Raw genomic sequence first — 26,645 nt, forward strand, 5'->3', positions numbered from 1 at the left:
GCGCCATTGCTCTCAGCACACTTCACACTCCGGTCACTGAGGGTGCAGGGCGCTGGGGGGGAGCGCCCTGAGACGCAATAAAACATGTTTAAACCTTATATGGCTAAAGAAATACATCACATATAGCTCCTGGGCTATATGGATGCATTTCACCCCTGCCAGTTTTCCTAAAAAAAGCGGGAGAAAAGGCCGCCGTGAAGGGGGCGGAGCCTATCTCCTCCGCACACAAGCGCCATTTTCCCTCACAGTTCCGCTGGAAGGAAGGCTCCCAGACTCTCCCCTGCAGTCCTGCTACAGAATCAGGGTAAAACAAGAGAGGGGGGGCACTAATTGGCAGAAAATACATATATAGCAGCTATAGAAGGGAGAAACACTTATATAAGGTTATCCCTGCATATATATAGCGCTCTGGTGTGTGCTGGCAAACTCTCCCTCTGTCTCCCCAAAGGGCTCGTGGGGTCCTGTCCTCTATCAGAGCATTCCCTGTGTGTGTGCTGTGTGTCGGTACGATTGTCGACATGTATGAGGAGGAAAATGATGTGGAGGCGGAGCAATTGCCTGTAATAGTGATGTCACCCCCTAGGGAGTCGACACCTGACTGGATGGTCGTATGGAAGGAATTACGTGACAGTGTCAGCACTTTGCAAAAAACTGTTGACGACATGAGACAGCCAACAAATCAGTTAGTGCCTGTCCAGGCGTCTCAAACACCGTCAGGGGCTCTAAAGCGCCCGTTACCTCAGATGGTCGACACAGACCCAGACACGGATACTGACTCCAGTGTCGACGGTGACGAGACAAACGTAATGTCCAGTAGGGCCACACGTTACATGATCACGGCAATGAAGGAGGCTTTGAACATTTCTGATACTACAAGTACCACAAAAAAGGGTATTATGTGGGGTGTGAAAAAACTACCCATAGTTTTTCCTGAATCAGATGAATTAAATGAGGTGTGTGACAAAGCGTGGGTTTCCCCCGATAAAAAACTGCTGATTTCTAATAAATTATTGGCATTATACCCTTTCCCGCCAGAGGTTAGGGCGCGTTGGGAAACACCCCCTAGGGTAGATAAGGCGCTCACACGCTTATCAAAACAAGTGGCGTTACCGTCTCCTGATACGGCCGCCCTCAAGGAACCAGCTGATAGAAAGCTGGAAAATATCCTAAAAGGTATATACACACATACTGGTGTTATACTACGACCAGCAATCGCTTCAGCCTGGATGTGCAGTGCTGGAGTGGCTTGGTCGGATTCCCTGACTGAAAATATTGATACCCTGGATAGGGACAGTATATTATTGACTATAGAGCATTTAAAGGATGCATTACTATATATGCGAGATGCACAGAGGGATATTTGCACCCTGGCATCAAGAGTAAGTGCGTTGTCCATTTCTGCCAGAAGAAGTTTATGGACACGACAGTGGTCAGGTGATGCGGATTCAAAACGGCATATGGAAGTTTTGCCGTATAAAGGGGAGGAGTTATTTGGGGTCGGTCTATCAGACCTGGTGGCCACGGCGACGGCTGGGAAATCCACCTTTTTACCCCAGGTCACCTCTCAGCAGAAAAAGACACCGTCTTTTCAAACTCAGTCCTTTCGTCCCCATAAGGGCAAGCGGGCAAAAGGCCACTCATTTCTGCCCCGGGGCAGAGGAAGGGGAAAAAGACTGCAGCAAGCAGCCTCTTCCCAGGATCAGAAGCCCTCCCCCGCTTCTGCCAAGTCTTCAGCATGACGCTGGGGCTTTACAGGCGGACTCAGGCACGGTGGGGGCCCGTCTCAAAAATTTCAACGCGCAGTGGGCTCACTCGCAAGTGGACCCCTGGATCCTGCAGGTAGTATCACAGGGGTACAAACTGGAATTCGAGACGTCTCCCCCTCGCCGGTTCCTGAAGTCTGCTCTACCAACGTCTCCCTCCGACAGGGAGGCAGTATTGGAAGCTATTCACAAGCTGTATTCCCAGCAGGTGATAATCAAGGTACCCCTCCTACAACAGGGAAAGGGGTATTATTCCACGCTGTTTGTGGTACCGAAGCCGGACGGCTCGGTGAGACCGATTTTAAATCTAAAATCATTGAACACTTACATAAAAAGGTTCAAATTCAAGATGGAATCACTCAGAGCAGTGATAGCAAACCTGGAAGAATGGGACTATATGGTGTCTCTGGACATCAAAGATGCTTATCTCCATGTCCCAATCTACCCTTCTCACCAAGGGTACCTCAGGTTTGTGGTACAGAACTGTCATTATCAGTTTCAGACGCTGCCGTTTGGGTTGTCCACGGCACCACGGGTCTTTACCAAGGTAATGGCCGAAATGATGATTCTTCTTCGAAGAAAAGGCGTCTTAATTATCCCTTACTTGGACGATCTCCTGATAAGGGCAAGGTCCAGGGAACAGTTAGAGGTCGGAGTAGCACTATCTCAGGTGGTGCTACGTCAGCACGGGTGGATTCTAAATATTCCAAAATCGCAGCCGATTCCAACAACACGTCTACTGTTCCTAGGGATGATTCTGGACACAGTCCAGAAAAAGGTTTCTCTCCCGGAGGAGAAGGCCAGGGAGTTATCAGAGCTAGTCGGGAACCTCCTGAAACCAGGACAAGTGTCAGTGCATCAATGCACAAGGGTCCTGGGAAAGATGGTGGCTTCTTACGAAGCGATTCCATTCGGAAGATTCCATGCAAGAACGTTTCAGTGGGATCTGCTGGACAAATGGTCCGGATCGCATCTTCAGATGCATCAGCGGATAACCCTATCTCCAAGGACAAGGGTGTCTCTCCTGTGGTGGTTGCAGAGTGCTCATCTTCTAGAGGGCCGCAGATTCGGCATTCAGGACTGGATTCTGGTGACCACGGATGCCAGCCTGAGAGGCTGGGGAGCAGTCACACAGGGAAGAAACTTCCAGGGCTTGTGGTCAAGCATGGAAACGTCTCTTCACATAAATATCCTGGAACTAAGGGCAATTTACAATGCCCTAAGTCAAGCAAGGCCTCTGCTTCAGGGTCAGTCGGTTTTGATCCAATCGGACAACATCACGGCAGTCGCCCACGTAAACAGACAGGGCGGCACAAGAAGCAGGAGGGCAATGGCAGAAGCTGCAAGAATTCTTCGCTGGGCGGAAAATCATGTGACAGCACTGTCAGCGGTGTTCATTCCGGGAGTGGACAACTGGGAAGCAGACTTCCTCAGCAGACACGACCTCCACCCGGGGGAGTGGGGACTTCACCCAGAAGTCTTCCACGTGATTGTAAACCGTTGGAAAAAACCAAAGGTGGACATGATGGCGTCTCGTATCAACAAGAAACTAGACAGATATTGCGCCAGGTCAAGGGACCCTCAGGCAATAGCGGTGGACGCTCTGGTAACACCGTGGGTGTACCAGTCAGTGTATGTGTTCCCTCCTCTGCCTCTCATACCCAAAGTACTGAGAATCATAAGAAGGAGAGGAGTAAGAACTATACTCGTGGCTCCGGATTGGCCAAGAAGGACTTGGTACCCGGAACTTCAAGAGATGCTCACGGAGGACCCGTGGCCTCTACCTCTCAGAAAGGACCTGCTCCAGCAGGGACCTTGTCTGTTTCAAGACTTACCGCGGCTGCGTTTGACGGCATGGAGGTTGAACGCCGGATCCTGAAGGAAAAAGGCATTCCAGATGAAGTCATCCCTACCCTGGTCAAGGCCAGAAAGGATGTAACCGCAAAACATTATCACCGCATTTGGCGGAAATATGTTGCGTGGTGTGAGGCCAAGAAGGCCCCTACAGAGGAATTTCAACTGGGTCGTTTCCTGCATTTCCTGCAAACAGGACTATCTATGGGCCTAAAATTAGGGTCCATTAAGGTTCAAATTTCGGCCCTGTCAATCTTCTTCCAAAAAGAACTGGCTTCAGTGCCTGAAGTTCAGACGTTTGTCAAAGGGGTACTGCATATACAGCCTCCTTTTGTGCCTCCAGTGGCACCTTGGGATCTCAATGTAGTGTTGAGTCTCCTAAAATCACATTGGTTTGAACCACTCACCACTGTGGAATTGAAATATCTCACATGGAAAGTGGTCATGCTGTTAGCCCTGGCTTCAGCCAGGCGTGTCTCTGAATTGGCGGCTTTATCATATAAAAGCCCTTACCTAATTTTTCATTCAGACAGGGCAGAACTGAGGACTCGCCCTCAATTTCTCCCTAAGGTGGTTTCAGCGTTTCACATGAACCAGCCTATTGTGGTACCTGCGGCGACTAGGGACTTGGAGGACTCCAAGTTGCTGGACGTAGTCAGGGTCCTGAAAATATATGTTTCCAGGACGGCTGGAGTCAGAAAATCTGACTCGCTGTTTATCCTGTATGCACCCAACAAGCTGGGTGCTCCTGCTTCTAAGCAGACGATTGCTCGTTGGATTTGTAGTACAATTCAGCTTGCACATTCTGTGGCAGGCCTGCCACAGCCAAAATCTGTAAAAGCCCATTCCACAAGGAAAGTGGGCTCATCTTGGGCGGCTGCCCGAGGGGTCTCGGCTTTACAACTTTGCCGAGCAGCTACTTGGTCAGGGGCAAACACGTTTGCTAAATTTTACAAATTCGATACCCTGGCTGAGGAGGACCTGGAGTTCTCTCATTCGGTGCTGCAGAGTCATCCGCACTCTCCCGCCCGTTTGGGAGCTTTGGTATAATCCCCATGGTCCTTACGGAGTTCCCAGCATCCACTAGGACGTCAGAGAAAATAAGAATTTACTTACCGGTAATTCTATTTCTCATAGTCCGTAGTGGATGCTGGGCGCCCATCCCTAGTGCGGATTGTCTGCAATACTTGTATATAGTTATTGTTACAAAAATCGGGTTGTTTATTGTTGTGAGCCATCTTTTCAGAGGCTCCTACGTTTATCATACTGTTAACTGGGTTCAGATCACAAGTTGTACGGTGTGATTGGTGTGGCTGGTATGAGTCTTACCCGGGATTCAAGATCCTTCCTTATTATGTACGCTCGTCCGGGCACAGTATCCTAACTGAGGCTTGGAGGAGGGTCATAGGGGGAGGAGCCAGTGCACACCAGGTGACCTAAAAGCTTTTACTTTTGTGCCCAGTCTCCTGCGGAGCCGCTATTCCCCATGGTCCTTACGGAGTTCCCAGCATCCACTACGGACTATGAGAAATAGAATTACCGGTAAGTAAATTCTTATTATTTTTACTATAAAGCTGGGTACACACGGCCACAATAAAATCTTACACTGGCCATCCCGTACACACTGAACAATATACATACATACTGATAAAGCTAAATATTTATCGTATATAAAACACCTTAAGAGGTCTAAGAACACTGTACGCTATTTACGTAAGAAGTACCGTAAGGGTACGCAAGTTGTGTAGCGATCGCTCAACCGTAGTCGAGACGCTCAAGCGTCACGTTCGCTTACGGCCCAGTGATCACAGGCAGGCACGCTATTGGCTGCCGACTAACGTAATGATTCGCTATAGCGTAGCGTACGCTCGGGACCACGAGGAGATCACCAGCGGTGCAGACGCTTACAACGTTAAAACCTTTATATCTATACCTTTAACAATGAGATACACAGTATACCTTAGTGTAGAGACAGAGTGTAAGTGCAACCTGGTGTAACCTGATTAACTACAAAGCTGCTTGAGCGTCACCGACGCTCAGAGAATACTTAACCCTATAAAGAATACACAGATACCTGGGCTTAGGGTCCAAAACCTATTATATGTATTATAACTATTATACTTGCAAAAGGAATCACAGTACAAATGATACACTACAATATAACATAAACCAACTAACCAGATAACTACACAGGAAATACAATACAATAAAGGGAAAATAAGAGAGAGATAGAGGAGGGAGAGAGAGAGATGGCTCACAGTAAGACAATATGATTACGGAGAAAACTTACGCACAAGGGGAAACGATCGCATGCGCCTCGATATCCAGCTCCCGATTATCAGCAATGAGAACCGTTGAAGAGAGTGAAGTTGGATATGGTCGGCTTGCCTATTTATGCCCCACACACACAATACAATTCAATGGTCCCTACAATCTCATTGTTCATTGGACATAGGAATTCGGCTTCGCATTATAACAAAAGGTCATAGGTTGATTCATACAGGTGGGCTGTGACTATTTCCAACAGCTCAGGTGGGAGGGAAACTGGGTTTCCCGCCGCATGGGTAATAAAGTGCAAATAAAGTAAATGTTCATAAACTTCTTATGTCCTTAACTATTCGCACGAGCGATTGATCTGCTTCAAACCAACACCGGAATATTTCTAATTAAATATTCTTCCGATGGATACTAAACACCACTGTATTACTCCTGTCTGACCCTTCGTATCAAACAAAGAGGGATTTCTCTGTTCATGATCATTCTATATTAACCAAACTTTCAGAATCTATCAAAGGGACCATGATCTACAAAATACATTATTAGTGAAAATATGTAATGATTGAGTCGCACGCTACGATCGCATAAACTCTACCGTAAATACGCATACCATGTGCCTGCGGGTGCCCGCGACTGTGAGTATGCGCACGTACGGGAGAGCGTACGCACGCGCAGCACGGACCTGTGTGAGGTGCAAATATGGTAGTGTGCATAGAGATATTTTTCTGACTTTGACAGTCCACCCTTTGGCAGTCAATAATAACTGCCACTTCCTGAAAACATTTCAAAAGGAGAAAAATATATGTTAGGGGTTAATTCATTTCCATGGTTGGGTAAGGGAGGAGAGAGGAGTAGGTGTGAAGAGGGTATGACCTAGTGAGATAGCAGAAGCATGTTTGTATGAATCCGTGTTTGGGGGGTCATGTATCATCGTGCCGTACGTGTTGTCAATTAAGCTTCGAGGTATTGCGAAGTATACATTTGAATTCCTTCTTATCCCGTGGTACGGGTCTGTGGATGGGCTGTCAAACTTTACCGAGCTCTTTTCGGATTTTGAACAAAATGGGGAGCACATTTTAGTTGATGATACATGAATGGGGGAATATGTGATTGCTGATATCTGTGCCTGTATTCCCTATACTATGTGTGTCATTACCTGAGGGTTGTAGAAATGAAGAAAAGACATAATTACGGTAAATGCGGTGGTATTCTATGTCAGGTTAATGTACATCTGTCGGTTGAAGTTTTGTTCGGTATCAGTTGAAAGTCGTCTTCTTTGCGCTGTGTTGCCCATTAGGTGTGAGCAAAAAGCTTTGTCAATGCCATTAGATTTACAAAAAATGTTGGGCTAGCGTAAGTTTAAGAATTCTAGGGAAACTGGGGATCCATGGCAAAGTTCATCAAATGTCCATATCTCAAGTGGTCAAAACTTCTTCTTTGGTCTATCCGTTGTCTGTATAGCGTCTCGTCAACTTCCTCGTCCAAGTGGGTCTTTTTATCTTGGAGAAAAACCAGAAAAACAGGTGAAAGAAACGGACCGTAGAAATCGCATTTTCATCACATCATTGTTTCTATCATTGGGTCATAAATCAAATCCAGGTTAATTACAGTTTCCTCACTCCTCAAACTCATTACCCTGGTACGATGTTTGCACTTCATTAAAGCCTGATCGCATCTAAATATCAAGCCAATTGATATGACAACACCTAAGATACATAGGAGAAACTTCCCAACATCCATTATGACTCCTTGAGCCCAGTCTCCCAAACCGGAGAACCAATTTCGCGGGTTCAACCATGACACCCAACCAGTCAGCTCATTACCTACAGCAGCAAGAGTGAGATTGTGTTTTCGGCGAAATTCCCACTTCAATTGAAGAATATCGTCCATCTTTTGGTCTATGACCTCGACCGGATCCTCGGTGCTATTCGTGATATACGTGCAACATTTCACGCCGTACTGTGTTGCCAATGTAACACAATATCCGCCTGTCACTGCTGTGAGGTAATTAAGAACCATTCTATGCTGCACCAGTTCTGTTTTATAAGCTTGAAGTTCCCTTCCAGTATATCTAAACGTGTCATCATACATTTCAGTGATATTATCTAACAAATTTGCGAGCGCCGATATGTATTTATAATTTAGCACTCCTCTAGCGGTGCGGGTGAAATCTAACGCGATTAAGAATTGAATCCCGGTGGATTCACTTATCAGATCAGAGGCCGGATGCTCTGTCTTCTCTATCAGGTGTCTTTTAACAACGTGCTCGTAGTGGGTGTGAGTATAAGGAGCTTGGGCACCACGATGTATGTCCTTCATTTTGTCATGTGTTACAGTCATCACTTCAGGCAATACTTTTCCAATATAACACAATCCTTCAGAGTTTGGGGCAAGCCACTTGTACGCCTTTCTCCCGCATATGAAATATGCATCATCGGGGAGAACATATGGGACGGAGAAGGACATAACCATATTACACACCTTCCAGGTGAAATCTCCTAACCCTAATTCTTCCATCTGCTTAATACACGTATCAGGTTGTACGATATGTGCACAGTATCCTGGTTGATACTTCTCCAACTCTCGTAATCCTATTTCCTAAGGTGTACCTATACCGGAAAGATTTTCCTCTACTGGCTATGTGGCGTACAAGCTCTGTATCTGTAGGCATTCTATCTGCTCTATGCGAAAAGGTCATGGTGTGGTTACTCCATGACACTTCCCAATTTCCCGGCTTTCTGGGATTGGAGATGTTGAAACATAATAGGGACCTATCCACATGGTATTGGTGGAGCTTCAAACTAGGAGGGCTGGAGATATTAAACCTCCTGTCCACCGGTCTCCCACCATTTAACTCAAGTACCTCCCCTATCGTTAAAGGAAATGGCACTAGCCCTGATTTGCTATGACCTTGAGGTACTTGAGAGCATACCCAACAATCTGTTTTGTTTAACACATTACCCACTAAGGAGTGATAGTCACTCAATGGATGTCGGTCCATATGGATATTAAAACTGGATTGGCATTTCTTAATGCACCCATCTTCAATGACATTGTTACAGAGCCTACAGATACAGTTTTCCTCAGCTAACAATCCGTCACAATTCCTTCTATGGTCAATGCTATCGGATCGTTTTCTGATACTCGCCTTTGCTTGTTGGTTAGGTTGATCTTGGAAAACTACGCCTCCATCTTTATCATCAGAACCCATTCCAGAACCTCTATCGACCTCCATGGTACTCTCGCCGGAACAGACTGCTCTGGTCAACATCATGGTCAACAGGAAAATCCGGATCACAGTCTCTTGGGGCAAGTCCATCTTATAGGAGGAAACGGAGAAGAATGAGAAGGAGGAAAAAGAAATTTGAGGGAGAGGGGATGGGAAGTGGAGAAAAACAATAAAAGGGAGTGGGGAGTCGACAACAGCTCTCGGTCTTCAAGGCTCAGGTGCCGCCTCAGTCCTCCTGGAACAGACACTCCAGTGATACAACCTCTACCGTCTGTTCCTTATCACGGGACTTCTCTGGATCAGCAACCTTCTTGCAGTGGGATGAATGGACCCAAGTCTCTCTCTCAGCAACCTTTAATGCTGTAGTGCTAGTCAATAAGACCTGGTATGGTCCTTCCCATCTGTCAATAAGGCAACCTGAGCGTAGAAAATTCCGTATCATTACATAATCCCCAGGTTCAATGTCATGACAATTACTATCAGGTAGATCAGGAATCACCAACTTCAGATTATCATTTTGATTCCTTAACTGTTTACTCATGTTAATCAAGTACTTTACAGTTACTTCATTGTTACATTTCAAATCATCCTGAGGGTTAATCATGACATGCGGTTGTCGACCAAACAAGATTTCAAAGGGAGACAGATTAAGAGGGGACCTGGGAGTGGTTCTGATACTGTACAATACAATGGGTAAAGCTTCTGGCCATGTCAATCCTGTCTCTGCCATCACTTTACTCAATTTATTTTTAATAGTGCTGTTCACTCTTTCGACCTTCGCACTCGCCTGTGGACGGTACGGAGTGTGCAGCTTGCTATCAATTCCCATCAACTTACACATTCCTTGAAAGACATCACCTGTAAAATGGGTACCCCTATCACTTTCGATTATTCTAGGGATACCATATCTACATACAAATTCCTGCACAATTTTCTTAGCAGTAAACATAGCGGTATTTGTAGCCGCAGGAAATGCTTCGACCCAATTTGAGAAAACATCTATACAAACAAGTACATATTTCAAATTCCGACAAGGGGGTAATTGTATAAAGTCAATTTGTATTACCTGGAAAGGGCCGCCGGCAGGTGGGATATGGGATGGTTCTGTAGGTATTGCCTTTCCAATATTCTTTCTCAAACAGGTAAGGCATGACATTGCTCTTTTACTCGCATGAGAGGAGAATCCTGGGGCGCACCAATATGCTCTCACCAATTTGCACATCCCTTCCTTGCCTAGATGAGTCAGCCCGTGAGCTGCTTCAGCCAGACATGGAAGATATGCTCTGGGGGCCACTGGTTTACCATGTCCATCCGTCCAGAGTCCTGAGGACTCCTGGCCACATCCCTTTGCCTTCCAGACTGCCTTTTCCTGTGTGGAACACAAATTTTGCATTTCACACAACTTCTGTGTGTTAATGGTATTAAATACCATCAATTGTGTGGTGTCTGTCTGTATGGGGGTAGCAGCTGCTAACTTAGCAGCTTCGTCTGCTCGGCTGTTACCAAGTGATACCGGGTCTTGGCTATATGTGTGTGCTTTACATTTGATAACAGCCACTCTGTCGGGTTCCTGTATCGCTGTTAGAAGCCTTTTTATGTGAGCTGCATGCGCTACCGGTGTACCAGCGGCCGTCATGAAATTTCTGAGACGCCATAGGGCTCCGAAATCATGGACTACCCCGAATGCGTATCTAGAATCGGTGTAGATATTGGCTGACTTACCCTTAGCCAATTCACATGCTCTGGTTAGGGCGACCAGTTCAGCAACCTGGGCTGAGTGGGGTGGGCCTAGCGGTTCCGCTTCTATGGTGTCTTGGTCATCTACGACTGCGTATCCAGTACACAAGTCTCCCGAGTCTGACTGTCTATGACAACTACCGTCCGTGTAGAACGTGAGTTCTGCATCTTCCAGTGGGTTGTCACTGATGTCAGGCCTTGCGGTAAAATTTTGGGTCAAATATTCCATACAATCATGTGTATCTTCCTTTATATTAAATCCTCCTTCCCCATCACTCTCACCTTCCACCCTTTGTGCCTGAGCAGGCACACCTGGGAGATACGTTGCAGGATTTAATGCACTGCATCTCCTTATGGTGATGTTTACGGGGGCCATTAGTGCCAATTCCCATCTTGTAAACCTCGCTGATGAGACGTGTCTGGTTTGGGCAGAATTCAATAAGGCTGATACTGCATGTGGCGTATGGATTGTGAGGTTGTGGCCTAGCACGACGTCTTCGCTTTTTGTCACTAGCAATGCTATCGCAGCAACGCTTCGCAAGCATGTGGGGAGGGATCGCGCTACCGTGTCTAGCTGAGCGCTGTAGTATGCAACTGGCCTGCTGGCATCACCGTGTTTTTGGGTTAGTACACCTGCCGCGCAACCAGCACTTTCTGTTCCGTATAGTTCAAAGGGTTTCCCATAGTCTGGCATACCTAGTGCTGGTGCCTGCGTTAGGCACTGTTTGAGTCTCTCAAATGCTGTTTCGGACTCGTCTGTATGCGAAATCCTATCAGGTTTGTTTGAGGAGACCATTTCCTGCAAAGGTAACGCCAAAATGGAAAACCCTGGGATCCAATTACGGCAATACCCACACATTCCTAAAAACGTTCTGATCTGTTGCTGGGTTTGTGGCAGAGTCATGTCTCTAATTGCTTGGATTCTATCAGCGGTCAGGTGTCTCAGTCCTTGTGTTAGACAGTGTCCCAAATATTTTACCTTAGTTTGGCATAATTGTAACTTGTCTTTGGACACCTTGTGTCCTGTGTCTGAAAGATGAAACAGGAGCTGTTTCGTATCCCTCAGAGATGCTTCCAGTGAATCTGAACACAGTAGTAAATCGTCCACATACTGTATCAATACTGATCCACTGTCTGGTTGGAAAGACTGTAAACAATCATGCAAAGCCTGAGAAAATATACTTGGACTATCTATGAAACCTTGGGGTAATCGAGTCCACGTGTATTGGACTCCTCTGTATGTAAATGCAAACAAATATTGGCTGTCAGGGTGCAGAGGTACCGAAAAGAAAGCGGAGCAGAGGTCAATAACAGTTAAAAATTTGGCAGTGGGAGGGATTTGCATTAGGATGACAGCTGGATTTGGCACTACGGGGAACTGACTCTCAACTATTTTGTTAATCCCCCTTAGATCCTGCACTAGTCTGTAACCCCTCCCCCCACTCTTTTTAACAGGGAAGATGGGACTATTGGCAGTGCTGGATGTTCTTACCAGAATGCCCTGTTGTAGCAAGCGCTCTATTACTGGGTAAACTCCTAACTCCACCTCTGGCTTCAGAGGGTACTGTGGGATTTTTGGAGCTATCCTACCATCTTTTACTTATACAACTACTGGAGCTACGTTTGCCATTAATCCAGTGTCTTGTCCGTCTTTTGTCCAAAGTGACTCTGGTATCTGAGATGTCATCTCTTCTATTTGGGATGGATTCCTATTTGTCATAATGGTATGTGACATTAATTTTGATGGGGAGTCTAACATGTCTCGCACTTTCTGAGCGTGTTTCTCAGGTATGTCCAAGAATACACCTTCAGGAGTACAATAAATGACGCACCCCATTTTACACAGTAAGTCTCTTCCCAGGAGATTAGTTGGTGCCGATGCAGCCAGCAAAAAGGAATGCTTGGTATGCAAAGGCCCTATTGTAATCTCGGCTGGTTTGCTAACAGGGTAGTGCTGGACTACTCCTGTTACTCCCATGGCTGGAATTGTCCTACCAGTGGTTCTCATGCCCACTGTCGAATTTATCACTGACTTGGCCGCCCCTGTGTCTACAAGAAAGTTTAAAGTTTTACCAGCTACATTAATTGCGATCTCGGGTTCACTTCCAAGGTTGGCAATTAATTTTACTGGCTGCAGATTACAGGTATGGCCACACCCCTATTGGGTATGGTGACCTTCCTGAATCCCGCTGGCAGCAACTACTTGTGAGGGAGTTAGCTGGGAACTACCAGAGGCATGCCAGTCTCTGTTCGGGGGATATCTTTTTGTTTCCCCTGTATGTGGCTCATAACTCCGTTTCTGTGGACCCCGATCCCAATGTCGTGTGTCGTGTCGTTGTCTAGGGGGTTGGTATGAGTTTCGTGGATTCTTTACTCTACAATCTCGTGCCATGTGTCCCTGTTTGTGACAAGAATAACAAGTAACCATACTTGACTTACCCACAGGATTTGGTGATACAAACAAAGGCTGCCTTGTGGTCAGAGCCTGTATACTTACTGACATTAATTTATCACCTTGTTGTTCTCTGTGTCTGATGATGTTTCTATCGTGATCAATAGCAGTCTCTCTCAAAGTAGCCACAGACAGACCTCGCCAACATGGTTGTGTGGTCTGTACCCTAGTCTTCAATGACTCTTTTAAACCATCCATCAGTACCGATACTGCTACTTCCCGATGGTTTGTGTCTGTTTTAATGTCCTCTATGCCTGTGTATTTTGCCATTTCTAATAATGCTCTGTGAAAATACTCTGCAGCTGTCTCTGACTCCTTCTGTTTAATGGAGAATATCTTATTCCATTTAGCTACTGCTGGGAAATACTCTTTTAACTGCAAGTTTATTCTTTTCACATTATCTTGGTTGTACACATCTGTAAAAGGTACATCATGATCTAGTCCGCAATCAGCTAAAAATTGAGTTGCGTCGACATTTGAGGGTAAACATGCTCTCAGCAATATCTGCCAGTCTTTATTGTTGGGCTCTGCAGTGTTACCTAAGTCTCTGATGTATTTTTGACTGGCAACTAAGTCTTTTCTAGGGTCAGGAAATTCAGACACTATGGTCCTTAATTCCATTCGGGAAAATGGAGTGTACATGGCAATGTTCCTAATGGGAGTGGCTCCTGATGTGTCTGTTTTCCCATTTGGCACTGCTATTACTCTAACAGGTGTAATTCTAACAACCTCATTCTGTGTAGATTCTACAGGCTGTGGTGAAATAGTCTCAGCATAATGCATGGTGCCGTACTTACCAGTTGATACGACCTCACCTATCCCTCCGCTAGGGGCCTTTACTAATCTCGTGGGTGGAGCTGTGCCTACTGTGGTCTCTGCTATGGTGGCTGCTAGAGAGAGCGCTGAAATCGTTGCCGATTCGTCCTCTTGATCACACTCCTGAGGAAAGTTCAAAACAGGGTACAACTTGCACGGGTTAATACTTGCATGGGTTAATGGGTTAACATTATCATTAACATTTACACAGTTACTAAGTGATTTTGTGTTACACCTTAGTGCGTCTTTCTCCGCAATCAACTTCTCTCCTGATATGTATGGTGGCGGTGGGGCCGTGGCAATCAGTTTTCTGTTAGAGCCAGATCCCGCCGCCTGAGCCAAACCTCTCTGTATCTCACCTTCCTGTTGCCACAACTGTAAATAATCATAATGCTGGATTCGTCTCTTTGTTGATTTTATGAGACATATCCTCCTCCTTAAATTTTGTAACACTTCTGAGCTGAAGCTCCCTACTCTTGGGAATTTCTCCCCGTCATGTACAGTCATTCTCTCCCATTCATCACATAAAGTTTCTGTGTGACTTCCATATTTCTCACACATTATATACCTGGCCGACCCAATTGGTCGGACCACTGAATCAACCCGAACCGAGGTTGATCGCCCCCTACCTGAACAAGTGGCCCCCATAGTTCGAAAGTGTTGCTTTATTTAGCCAACCCTTACGCAAAACCAAATGTCCACAATAGGCTGACGGTGGCGGTCTACCGAGTACCCCACTCACTCGCCCACGCCGACCAATACGACCTGATCACACCGATATGGTGCTGGCGTACTCGACCTAGGGCCCCTGCGACCTGAACCTCTATTTACTGGAACCTGCGAGGGTTATCCGAAGAACACTTACTCTTTCCAGTAACTATTGGTTGCTGGATAGTTCCTGAGTGAGCAGCAAACTTCCCTTAAAATAAAAAAAATTACACAAATCACGTTAGAGTGTACAAATAGCGTTTGTGACCCCTTTACTCTAATGGTATTAGGTCAGATTACTAACTAGTGTACACAATTACGTGCGGTCCAGTCGTTCAGTACACAAACAACTAAGCTTATGTACGGAAAGACCAATGGAATCGAAACTTACGACTGCGAATTCCTTCAGCCAGAGCTTATATGGCCTATATGGGTGTTGCACCAACCCTTTTCGGTGTTGTGCCTGTGAACTGTATAGCGGACTTCCTTGTCGGCTGTACCTGGACCTCCTGGTCTGTTATGACCTCCTGGTCTTGTTACAGTATGACCTCCTGGTCTGCTATACTCTAATGCTCAAAATTGTATATTTAACCAGAGATGCCTCCCTAGCCACCGTGCACGTCACTTACACGCATGTACCTCACGAGTACTCGACTTTTCTTGTGGTTCAACCTTTAAAAATTGTAAAAACACTCACTCATCACATGTACACTTTTGTTTCTATTTCTATTTCTGCGCAGAAATTTTTCTTTAGATCAGGTGTGTTACCAATTAGGAGCAGGATCTGTTAATTAAATTTCGGACACCCAAAAATAGACTTGCGTTATTTCTCGCCTCGCGTTATTTATCGCTTTGCGTTATTTATCAACTTATCGTGACTTGAGCTACGTGGGCGTAACCGGACGCTCCGTTGCATAACGTACGCTGCGTGCGTCGGCCTTTGGATTGCGTACGCAAGTCTTTGTTAGAGACACGTATACGCAAAGCAAAGATCCACCGTAACACAATTTATACTTTTATCAATGTAGATGATCCTTGATCATCTACCACACAACACACTGACTTCGCCTTATCTCCCAGGCAAAACTGTGTGTTTTGTCTATCTTTTAACTATATTACCTTTACTCTTAAACTATGAAATAACGGCAAATCTCTTTTAGCACTTCTATCAACTATAAAACTGGCAGACAGGAGAGTGATATACGAAAATGAAAAAGAAAAAAGAAATGCAGATATATATATGTGTGCGTGCGTGTGTACGCAAGACAGAAAAATAAACAGTTTTAAAAGACACTAGCGTTTTGTTCTTACCTCCGGTTCCCGGATTCCTTCAGCACTCTTTACCTAAGCGAAGCAGACGCTTATCCTGTCAGCACTACGAGGGATACAACCTCCCGCCCTTTGCTGAGGGATAATGTCTGCTGATCTACCTAGTGCAGATATGTGAAGGACGGGCGAGCCGCCAATTGATAAAGCTAAATATTTATCGTATATAAAACACCTTAAGAGGTCTAAGAACACTGTACGCTATTTACGTAAGAAGTACCGTAAGGGTACGCAAGTTGTGTAGCGATCGCTCAACCGTAGTCGAGACGCTCAAGCGTCACGTTCGCTTACGGCCCAGTGATCACAGGCAGGCACGCTATTGGCTGCCGACTAACGTAATGATTCGCTATAGCGTAGCGTACGCTCGGGACCACGAGGAGATCACCAGCGGTGCAGACGCTTACAACGTTAAAACCTTTATTTCTCTGACGTCCTAGTGGATGCTGGGACTCCGTAAGGACCATGGGGATATAGCGGCTCCGCAGGAGACAGGGCACAAAATAAAAGCTTAAGGATCAGGTGGTGTGCACTGGCTCCTCCCCCTATGACCCTCCTCCAAGCCTCAGTTAGATTTTTGTGCCCGGCCGAGAAGGGTGCAATCTAGGTGGCTCTCCTGAGCAGCTTAGAATAAAAGTTTAGACTGGATGATTGTATTTAAACAATTAAGTGATAATGTCAGCAATTTGCAAAAAACTGTTGACGACATGAGACAGCCGGCAAATCAGTTAGTGCCTGTCCAGGCGTCTCAGACACCGTCAGGGGCGCTAAAACGCCCGTTACCTCAGTGGGTCGACACAGACCCTGACACAGATACTGAGTCTAGTGTCGACGGTGACGAGACAAACGTAATGTCCAGTAGGGCCACACGTTACATGATCACGGCAATGAAAGAGGCATTGAACCTTTCTGACACTACAAGTACCACAAAGAAGGGTATTATGTGGGGTGAGAAAAAACTACCAATATTTTTTCCTGAGTCAGAGGAAATAAATGAGGTGTGTGAAAAAGCGTGGGTTTCTCCCGATAAAAAACAGCTAATTTCTAAAAAATTATTAGCATTATATCCTTTCCCGCCAGAGGTTAGGGCGCGTTGGGAAACACCCCCTAGGGTAGATAAGGCGCTCACACGTTTATCTAAACAAGTAGCGTTACCGTCTCCTGATACGGCTACCCTCAAAGAACCAGCTGATAGAAGGCTGGAAAATATCCTAAAAAGTATATACACACATACTGGTGTTATACTGCGACCAGCAATCGCCTCAGCCTGGATGTGCAGTGCTGGAGTCGCATGGTCGGATTCCCTGACTGAGAATATTGATACCCTGGATAGGGACAATATTTTGTTAACTATAGAACATTTAAAGGATGCATTATTATATATGCGTGATGCACAGAGGGATATTTGCACCCTGGCATCAAGAGTAAGTGCTATGTCCATCTCTGCCAGAAGAGCGTTGTGGACGCGACAGTGGTCAGGGGATGCGGATTCCAAACGGCACATGGAAGTATTGCCGTATAAAGGGGAGGAGTTATTTGGGGCTGGTCTATCGGACCTGGTGGCCACGGCAACGGCTGGAAAATCCACCTTTTTACCCCAGGTCACTCCACATCAGCAGAAAAAGACACCGTCTTTTCAATCTCAGTCCTTTCGTTCCCATAAGTACAAGCGAGCAAAAGGCCACTCCTTTCTGCCCCGGGGCAGAGGAAGAGGAAAAAGACTGCACCATGCAGCCGCTTCCCAAGAGCAGAAGCCCTCCCCTGCTTCTGCCAAGTCTTCAGCATGACGCTGGGGCTTTACAAGCAGACTCAGATATGGTGGGGGCCCGTCTCAAAAATTTCAACGCGCAGTGGGCTCACTCGCAAGTGGATCCCTGGATTCTACAGGTAGTATCGCAGGGGTACAAACTGGAATTCGAGGCGTTTCCCCCTCATCGTTTCCTGAAGTCTGCTTTACCAAAGTCTCCCTCCGACAGGGAGGCAGTTCTAGAAGCCATTCACAAGCTGTATTCCCAGCAGGTGATAATCAAGGTACCCCTCCTGCAACAAGGAAAGGGGTATTATTCCACGCTGTTTGTGGTACCGAAGCCGGACGGCTCGGTGAGACCAATTTTAAATCTGAAATCCTTGAACACTTACATAAAAAGGTTCAAATTCAAGATGGAGTCACTCAGAGCAGTGATAGCGAACCTGGAAGAAGGGGACTATATGGTGTCTCTGGACATCAAAGATGCTTATCTCCACGTCCCGATATACCCTTCTCACCAAGGGTACCTCAGGTTTGTAGTACAAAACTGTCATTATCAGTTTCAGACGCTGCCGTTTGGATTGTCCACGGCACCTCGGGTCTTTACCAAGGTAATGACCGAAATGATGATTCTTCTACGAAGAAAAGGCATTTCAATTATCCCTTACTTGGACGATCTCCTGATAAGGGCAAGATCCAGGGAACAGTTAGAAGTCGGAGTAGCACTATCTCAGGTAGTGTTACGTCAGCACGGGTGGATTCTAAATATTCCAAAATCGCAGCTGATTCCAACGACGCGTCTACTGTTCCTAGGAATGATTCTGGACACAGTCCAGAAGAAGGTGTTTCTCCCGGAGGAGAAGGCCAGGGAGTTATCCGAGCTAGTCAGGAACCTCCTAAAACCAGGACAGGTCTCAGTGCATCAGTGCACGAGGGTCCTGGGGAAAATGGTGGCTTCTTACGAAGCGATTCCATTCGGAAGATTCCATGCAAGAACATTTCAGTGGGATCTACTGGACAAATGGTCCGGATCGCATCAGCGGATAACCCTGTCGCCAAGGACAAGGGTGTCTCTCCTGTGGTGGCTGCAGAGTGCTCATCTACTAGAGGGCCGCAGATTTGGCATTCAGGATTGGATCCTGGTAACCACGGATGCCAGCCTGAGAGGCTGGGGAGCAGTCACACAGGGAAGGAATTTCCAGGGCCTGTGGTCAAGCTTGGAAACGTCTCTTCATATAAACATTCTGGAACTAAGGGCCATTTACAATGCCCTAAGTCAAGCAAAACCTCTGCTTCAGGGTCAGGCGGTGTTGATCCAATTGGACAACATCACGTCAGTCGCCCACGTAAACAGACAGGGCGGCACGAGAAGCAGGAGGGCAATGGCAGAAGCTGCAAGGATTCTTCGCTGGGCGGAAAATCATGTGATAGCACTGTCAGCAGTATTCATTCCGGGAGTGGACAACTGGGAAGCAGACTTCCTCAGCAGACACGACCTTCACCCGGGAGAGTGGGGACTTCACCCAGAAGTCTTCCACCTGATTGTAAACCGTTGGGAAAAACCAAAGGTGGACATGATGGCGTCACGTCTAAACAAAAAACTGGACAGATATTGCGCCAGGTCAAGGGACCCTCAGGCAATAGCAGTGGACGCTCTGGTAACGCCGTGGGTGTACCAGTCAGTGTATGTGTTCCCTCCTCTGCCTCTCATACCAAAAGTACTGAGAATCATAAGAAGGAGAGGAGTAAGAACTATACTCGTGGTTCCGGATTGGCCAAGACGGACTTGGTACCCGGAACTTCAAGAGATGCTCACGGACGAACCGTGGCCTCTACCTCTAAGAAAGGACCTGCTACTGCAGGGGCCTTGTCTGTTCCAAGACTTACCGCGGCTGCGTTTGACGGCATGGCGGTTGAACGCCGGATCCTGAGGGAAAAAGGCATTCCAGAAGAAGTCATCCCTACTCTGGTCAAAGCCAGGAAGGACGTAACCGCAAAACATTATCACCGCATTTGGCGTAAATATGTTGCGTGGTGTGAGGCCAAGAAGGCCCCTACAGAGGAATTTCAACTGGGTCGTTTCCTTCATTTCCTGCAAACAGGACTGTCTATGGGCCTAAAATTAGGGTCCATTAAGGTTCAAATTTCGGCCCTGTCGATTTTCTTCCAGAAAGAACTGGCTTCAGTACCTGAAGTTCAGACATTTGTAAAAGGGGTGCTGCACATACAGCCTCCTTTTGTGCCTCCAGTGGCACCTTGGGATCTCAATGTGGTGTTGAGTTTTCTAAAGTCACATTGGTTTGAACCACTTTCCACTGTGGACTTAAAATATCTCACATGGAAGGTGTCGATGCTGTTAGCCTTGGCTTCAGCCAGGCGTGTGTCAGAATTGGCGGCTTTATCATATAAAAGCCCTTACTTGATATTTCATTCTGACAGGGCGGAATTGAGGACTCGTCCTCAATTTCTACCTAAGGTGGTTTCTGCATTTCACATGAACCAACCTATTGTGGTACCTGCGGCTACCAGGGACTTAGAGGACTCTAAGTTGCTTGACGTTGTCAGGGCCTTGAAAATATATGTTTCCAGGACGGCTGGAGTCAGAAAATCTGACTCGCTGTTTATCCTGTATGCACCCAACAAGCTGGGTGCTCCTGCTTCTAAGCAGACGATTGCTCGTTGGATTTGTAGTACAATTCAGCTTGCACATTCTGTGGCAGGATTGCCACAGCCAAAATCAGTAAAAGCCCATTCCACAAGGAAGGTGGGCTCATCTTGGGCGGCTGCCCGAGGGGTCTCGGCTTTACAACTTTGCCGAGCAGCTACTTGGTCAGGGGCAAACACGTTTGCTAAATTCTACAAATTTGATACCCTGGCTGAGGAGGACCTGGAGTTCTCTCATTCGGTGCTGCAGAGTCATCCGCACTCTCCCGCCCGTTTGGGAGCTTTGGTATAATCCCCATGGTCCTTACGGAGTCCCAGCATCCACTAGGACGTCAGAGAAAATAAGATTTTACTTACAGATAAATCTATTTCTCGTAGTCCGTAGTGGATGCTGGGCGCCCATCCCTAGTGCGGATTGTCTGCAATACTTGTATATAGTTATTGTTACAAAAATTCGGGTTATTATTGTTGTGAGCCATCTTTTCAGAGGCTCCTTTGCGTTTATCATACTGTTAACTGGGTTCAGATCACAAGTTGTACGGTGTGATTGGTGTGGCTGGTATGAGTCTTACCCGGGATTCAATATCCTTCCTTATTATGTACGCTCGTCCGGGCACAGTATCCTAACTGAGGCTTGGAGGAGGGTCATAGGGGGAGGAGCCAGTGCACACCACCTGATCCTTAAGCTTTTATTTTGTGCCCTGTCTCCTGCGGAGCCGCTATATCCCCATGGTCCTTACGGAGTCCCAGCATCCACTACGGACTACGAGAAATAGATTTATCGGTAAGTAAAATCTTATTATCTATACCTTTAACAATGAGATACACAGTATACCTTAGTGTAGAGACAGAGTGTAAGTGCAACCTGGTGTAACCTGATTAACTACAAAGCTGCTTGAGCGTCACCGACGCTCAGAGAATACTTAACCCTATAAAGAATACACAGATACCTGGGCTTAGGGTCCAAAACCTATTATATGTATTATAACTATTATACTTGCAAAAGGAATCACAGTACAAATGATACACTACAATATAACATAAACCAACTAACCAGATAACTACACAGGAAATACAATACAATAAAGGGAAAATAAGAGAGAGATAGAGGAGAGAGAGAGAGAGATGGCTCACAGTAAGACAATATGATTACGGAGAAAACTTACGCACAAGGGGAAACGATCGCATGCGCCTCGATATCCAGCTCCCGATTATCAGCAATGAGAACCGTTGAAGAGAGTGAAGTTGGATATGGTCGGCTTGCCTATTTATGCCCCACACACAATACAATTCAATGGTCCCTACAATCTCATTGTTCATTGGACATAGGAATTCGGCTTCGCATTATAACAAAAGGTCATAGGTTGATTCATACAGGTGGGCTGTGACTATTTCCAACTGCTCAGGTGGGAGGGAAACTGGGTTTCCCGCCGCATGGGTAATAAAGTGCAAATAAAGTAAATGTTCATAAACTTCTTATGTCCATAACTATTCGCACGAGCGATTGATCTGCTTCAAACCAACACCGGAATATTTCTAATTAAATATTCTTCCGATGGATACTAAACACCACTGTATTACTCCTGTCTGACCCTTCGTATCAAACAAAGAGGGATTTCTCTGTTCATGATCATTCTATATTAACCAAACTTTCAGAATCTATCAAAGGGACCATGATCTACAAAATACATTATTAGTGAAAATATGTAATGATTGAGTCGCACGCTACGATCGCATAAACTCTACCGTAAATACGCATACCATGTGCCTGCGGGTGCCCGCGACTGTGAGTATGCGCACGTACGGGAGAGCGTACGCACGCGCAGCACGGACCTGTGTGAGGTGCAAATATGGTAGTGTGCATAGAGATATTTTTCTGACTTTGACAATACATACATACATACATACATACATACATACATACATACATACATACATACATACATACATACATTTTTTTCTACAGATGTCTACGAGGCACCCCAACAGTCCAGGTTTTAAGTTTGTCCATGCTTGGTCACAGGTGACTTCACTAGCACCTCAGTCAATTTTATTTAATCATCTGCTGAGCCATGGATATACCTAAAACCTGGACCGTCAGAGTGCCGTGAGAACTGCTATTTAGAACCTCTGTTCTATGCTGAAAACTCCTATCCAGGTCCTTCCCTTGGCAATAGGCTTGGAGATTCTATTTAGAAAGATACTATAATATTACATTTAGGTGCAGTGTTATTAGTGTTCATTCTAGCACCTTGCATCTGTTGCAACCCGTGCAGTTCTTATTTCCTGCCTGGAGAATTGCTCTCTGCACTGGTGCTTCTAGCACACTCTAGTCTATATATGAGTGCTGAGATACAGACCAGAGTGTGCTAGAAGCACCAAAGTAGAGAGACAACCCAGGCAGGAAAGAGGAACTGCACGGGAAGGTGCGGGATGCTAGAATGAACCCTTCACCAGCGCATGGACACGTTAACTCATCCTGTCACTGCAGGAATAGTAATTTGGCTCGTATATCGGGGGGTGATGGACTGCGTGCAGACGTGTATTTTATGTGTGCTGTACTGACGCATGTGGCCTTCGTCTCGCCTCACAGGACCTCCCGATTTGCCTCATTCCCCGATTACCTGGTCATCCAGATTAAGAAATTCACCTTTGGCCTGGACTGGGTTCCGAAGAAACTTGGTAAGGCTGGAGGAATGTTCCATCTCTGTAATCTCATTGGGGGTAATGTCATATTTACCTGCGTGTAATTTATTTGTATCATGATGTCCTCCATATACAGCGCTATGCAATATGTAGGGGCTTTATATGTGAAGGATGATAGTTCTGTAGTTACAGACAACAACCTTATGTGGTTGGGATTGCGGATTATAGGGCCTGTCCAATTTCTGGCAATGTGCTATATGTATGGTCACCCAGACCACAAATGGTTACTGATGCGAAGAATTTAGGATTGCTGCCATATATCTGAGAATGTCTATCCCAAATCTGTTACGGAAGTTAGGGTTTTCATTTTGTTGTATTTTTGTTGATTTTTAACATGGAAAGCAATGAATTTGAAACCTTTTGGGAATTAATTTTTAAATGAAACCACTTTTCCCATCTGCATTACAGGCCACCGGTGGCAGTGGTGCAGGGTTTAGTGTGGTATTTAGCATTTCACTTATTCCAAACACTTCCTCTCTACATCTTGGAGCCTGTTTGGGACAGGTCCCTCATCCAGGGCTTCTGGGAGCTTTGTAGGAAACTTTGAACTGAAGGCCTCAAACTGGACCTTTGTCTTCAGGGCCGAGCAGTCAGGGCCTTTTATGCACTGGGCCATTGACTTGAACCACTATGAGGAAACCCGCCGACCCCAGAAATCTTGTATTCTGTGGTGTTCAGAATGATCTCAATTCCAGGAAGGTCTGAGCAGTATTGGAGACGGCACCTGGCCAGTATAATACCAAGGATGTAGAAGATGTGCAGGGGACCTCCCCTGTGTCTCTAGCTTATATGGGAATAGCCAGGTGTGAGCCATGTCTAGTGGCAAGTAAAATATAATTCCAGTTTATGCTTTGATATTCGGCATGTCCATCTCTTAGCAGATATTTGGTTGATGTAAAAGATCTGCTTTGGAGGGTGGTGCTTCCCTGTCTTACATCCTGTCTCTCTCTGAATTGCAGACTTGATTTTATGCAAAGGGTCGGTGACGTCTTAGCAATTTTATTTTACTGTTGAAGGGTTTATTTTCTACTAGTAGTTTTTGACTTGTGTGGTAGGTTCTCCTCTCAGCTGTCATGTATCTGTACTTGTCAGCGAGAGCATTTGAGGTGGAGTAAGGGGATTGTAACAGTGATCCTCCATTATTAATATGGACAAGGTCATATGCAAGGTCACTTCAGTCTCCGTCCATGTCTCGCCCTCCTCTTTGTCAGATACCGCCCCCCTCTCTGCTGTTCTGACCCCCTCCGCTTTGTCCTAAACCCTCCCCCCCCCCCCCTGTTGCTACATCTCGTAGTTAGACGCATCCCTCCGCCCACACAGGAGGTAGAACTTAACCACACGTACACAAGGCTACGCGTTTCACTTTCATGCTTTACATGTGATTCAATCCTTATACAGATGGGTCCACCGTTATCTTGACTAGTTTTCTGTGCCTAGTCACAACATGACTTATTAGCATAAACCCTTAATCTATTGTTCTCAGCTGCAATACAATAAAGAGAACAATACAGCAGGGTATTAAGTCCGACTGGCCAGTCTCAGTTAATCCTATTAAAGTAAAACGGAGTGAAAGGAGCGCTTAAGATGTATGAAAAAAAAAAAATAAGGGAAAAAGAAAATAATAATAAATTTAAATGAAAAAGAATTTTTCTGCAAACACCTGTGAAAAGAAAAAATGGTTAGTGAGAAATGTTTACAGCACTTTCGTGCTAATGTGAGTAGTCCTTATTTTTTTTTTTTTTTTTTTTTTCATACATCTTAAGCGCTCCTTTCACTCCGTTTTATTGTTACCATTTTTTAAAGGAGCAGCTCCACATTATTTCTAAAGCGCGGGTTATCCATTACATATAATCCTATTAAAGGTCAAGATAAATGTGGATCCATCTGTATGTACAACTGATATAACCCTCGTCTTCTCTCCTTAGATGTATCTATTGATGTCCCAGAAGAGCTGGACCTATCCCAGTTTCGGGGTGGGGGGCTGCAAGGGGGTGAGGAAGAACTTCCAGATGTTGCTCCCCCATTGGTGACCCCAGACGAGCCCAAAGGTAGCCTTGGTTTCTATGGCAACGATGATGACGACTCGTACTGCTCCCCCCACTTCTCCTCTCCGACATGTTAGTGTTTCTGCCTCTTGTGGGACATGTGACTACTGTGTGAATGCGCGGGTAAACCTCCGGCCCCACCCAGGCGGCTGTGCATGTGATGAGGTTTGTCCCAGTAACATTGTAGCATCCTCTCCCTCTGTCCTAACAGCAGCCGTCTCAGTTGTCCCTCCCCAGCGCCACTCTGATCTGTGATTGTTACGTCCATCTCCTTTAAATGTTATTCTTAACCAACATCCTGCAGGAAGCTGCGCCACGTAGCTTCCGATGGCTCAGCCATGAGCAATAATATGTGCACCGGTAGCCCCTATAGTCTAGGTCAGTGTGTGTGTTACAGTGTGATGTGTAAGTCGCTGCATGACCGGCTTGTGTGGGGAGGGGGGTCTGCCTGTGGCTCCCTTGTCCCTGGACCTCTGAAGCCATACATTCTCTCTCTGTTGTCCTTGGGCGCCTCTTGAACCCCACCTTTCCTTGAACATAGTGCTACATCCAGTCTTTCTTTCTCTGCTTTTGGTCAACCCCAAACCGTCCTTGTTGTCACAGCTCCGATGCTGGATGAGTCGGTGGTCACACAGCTGGTGGAGATGGGGTTCCCGGCGGAAGCGTGTCGCAAAGCTGTGTATTACACTGGCAATAGTGGCGCAGAGGCTGCAATGACGTGGGTGATGTCACACATGGATGACCCAGGTAATGTGTGAGCCTGTGCTGTGGCAATTGTGGTTATTCCTAACAGTCACACGTGGATACAGTCAGTATGGAGCTATGAGAGGTGAGGACTATCCTCCCACCACAGTCACACGTGGATACAGTCAGTACAGGGCTATGAGAGGTGAGGACTATCCTCCCACCACAGTCACACGTGGATACAGTCAGTACAGGGCTATGAGATGTGAGGACTATCCTTCCACCACAGTCACACGTGGATACAGTCAGTATGGAGCTATGAGAGGTGAGGACTATCCTCCCACCACAGTCACACGTGGATACAGTCAGTATGGGGCTATGAGAGGTGAGGACTATCCTCCCACCACAGTCGCACGTGGATACAGTCAGTACGGAGCTATGAGATGTGAGGACTATCCTCCCACCACAGTCACACGTGGATACAGTCAGTATGGGGCTATGAGATGTGGGGACTTCCCTCCCACCACAGTCACACGTGAATACAGTCAGTACAGTGCTATGAGATGTGGGGACTATCCTCCCACCACAGTCACACGTGGATACAGTCAGTACGGAGCTATGAGATGTGGGGACTATCCTC

General features: G+C 46.2%; 1 protein-coding gene across 6 annotated transcripts in view; it reads left to right on the forward strand.

The window, feature by feature from the left end:
* The window catches only part of USP5 (ubiquitin specific peptidase 5), a 73,671-nt gene that overhangs the window by 38,518 nt on the left and 8,508 nt on the right, over positions 1-26,645 (forward strand). For 3 of the 6 annotated variants that reach the window (XM_063962475.1, XM_063962479.1, XM_063962476.1), the window contains 3 exons: positions 23,164-23,252; positions 25,202-25,393; positions 25,925-26,068. In XM_063962475.1, coding sequence (XP_063818545.1) covers positions 23,164-23,252; positions 25,202-25,393; positions 25,925-26,068 — 425 coding nt within the window. The remainder of the gene's footprint in view (positions 1-23,163; positions 23,253-25,201; positions 25,394-25,924; positions 26,069-26,645) is intronic. The other 3 variants (XM_063962477.1, XM_063962478.1, XM_063962480.1) reach the window with 1 other exon arrangement.

Source organism: Pseudophryne corroboree, chromosome 3, assembly GCF_028390025.1.
Source record: "Pseudophryne corroboree isolate aPseCor3 chromosome 3, aPseCor3.hap2, whole genome shotgun sequence".
Lineage (NCBI taxonomy): Eukaryota > Metazoa > Chordata > Amphibia > Anura > Myobatrachidae > Pseudophryne > Pseudophryne corroboree.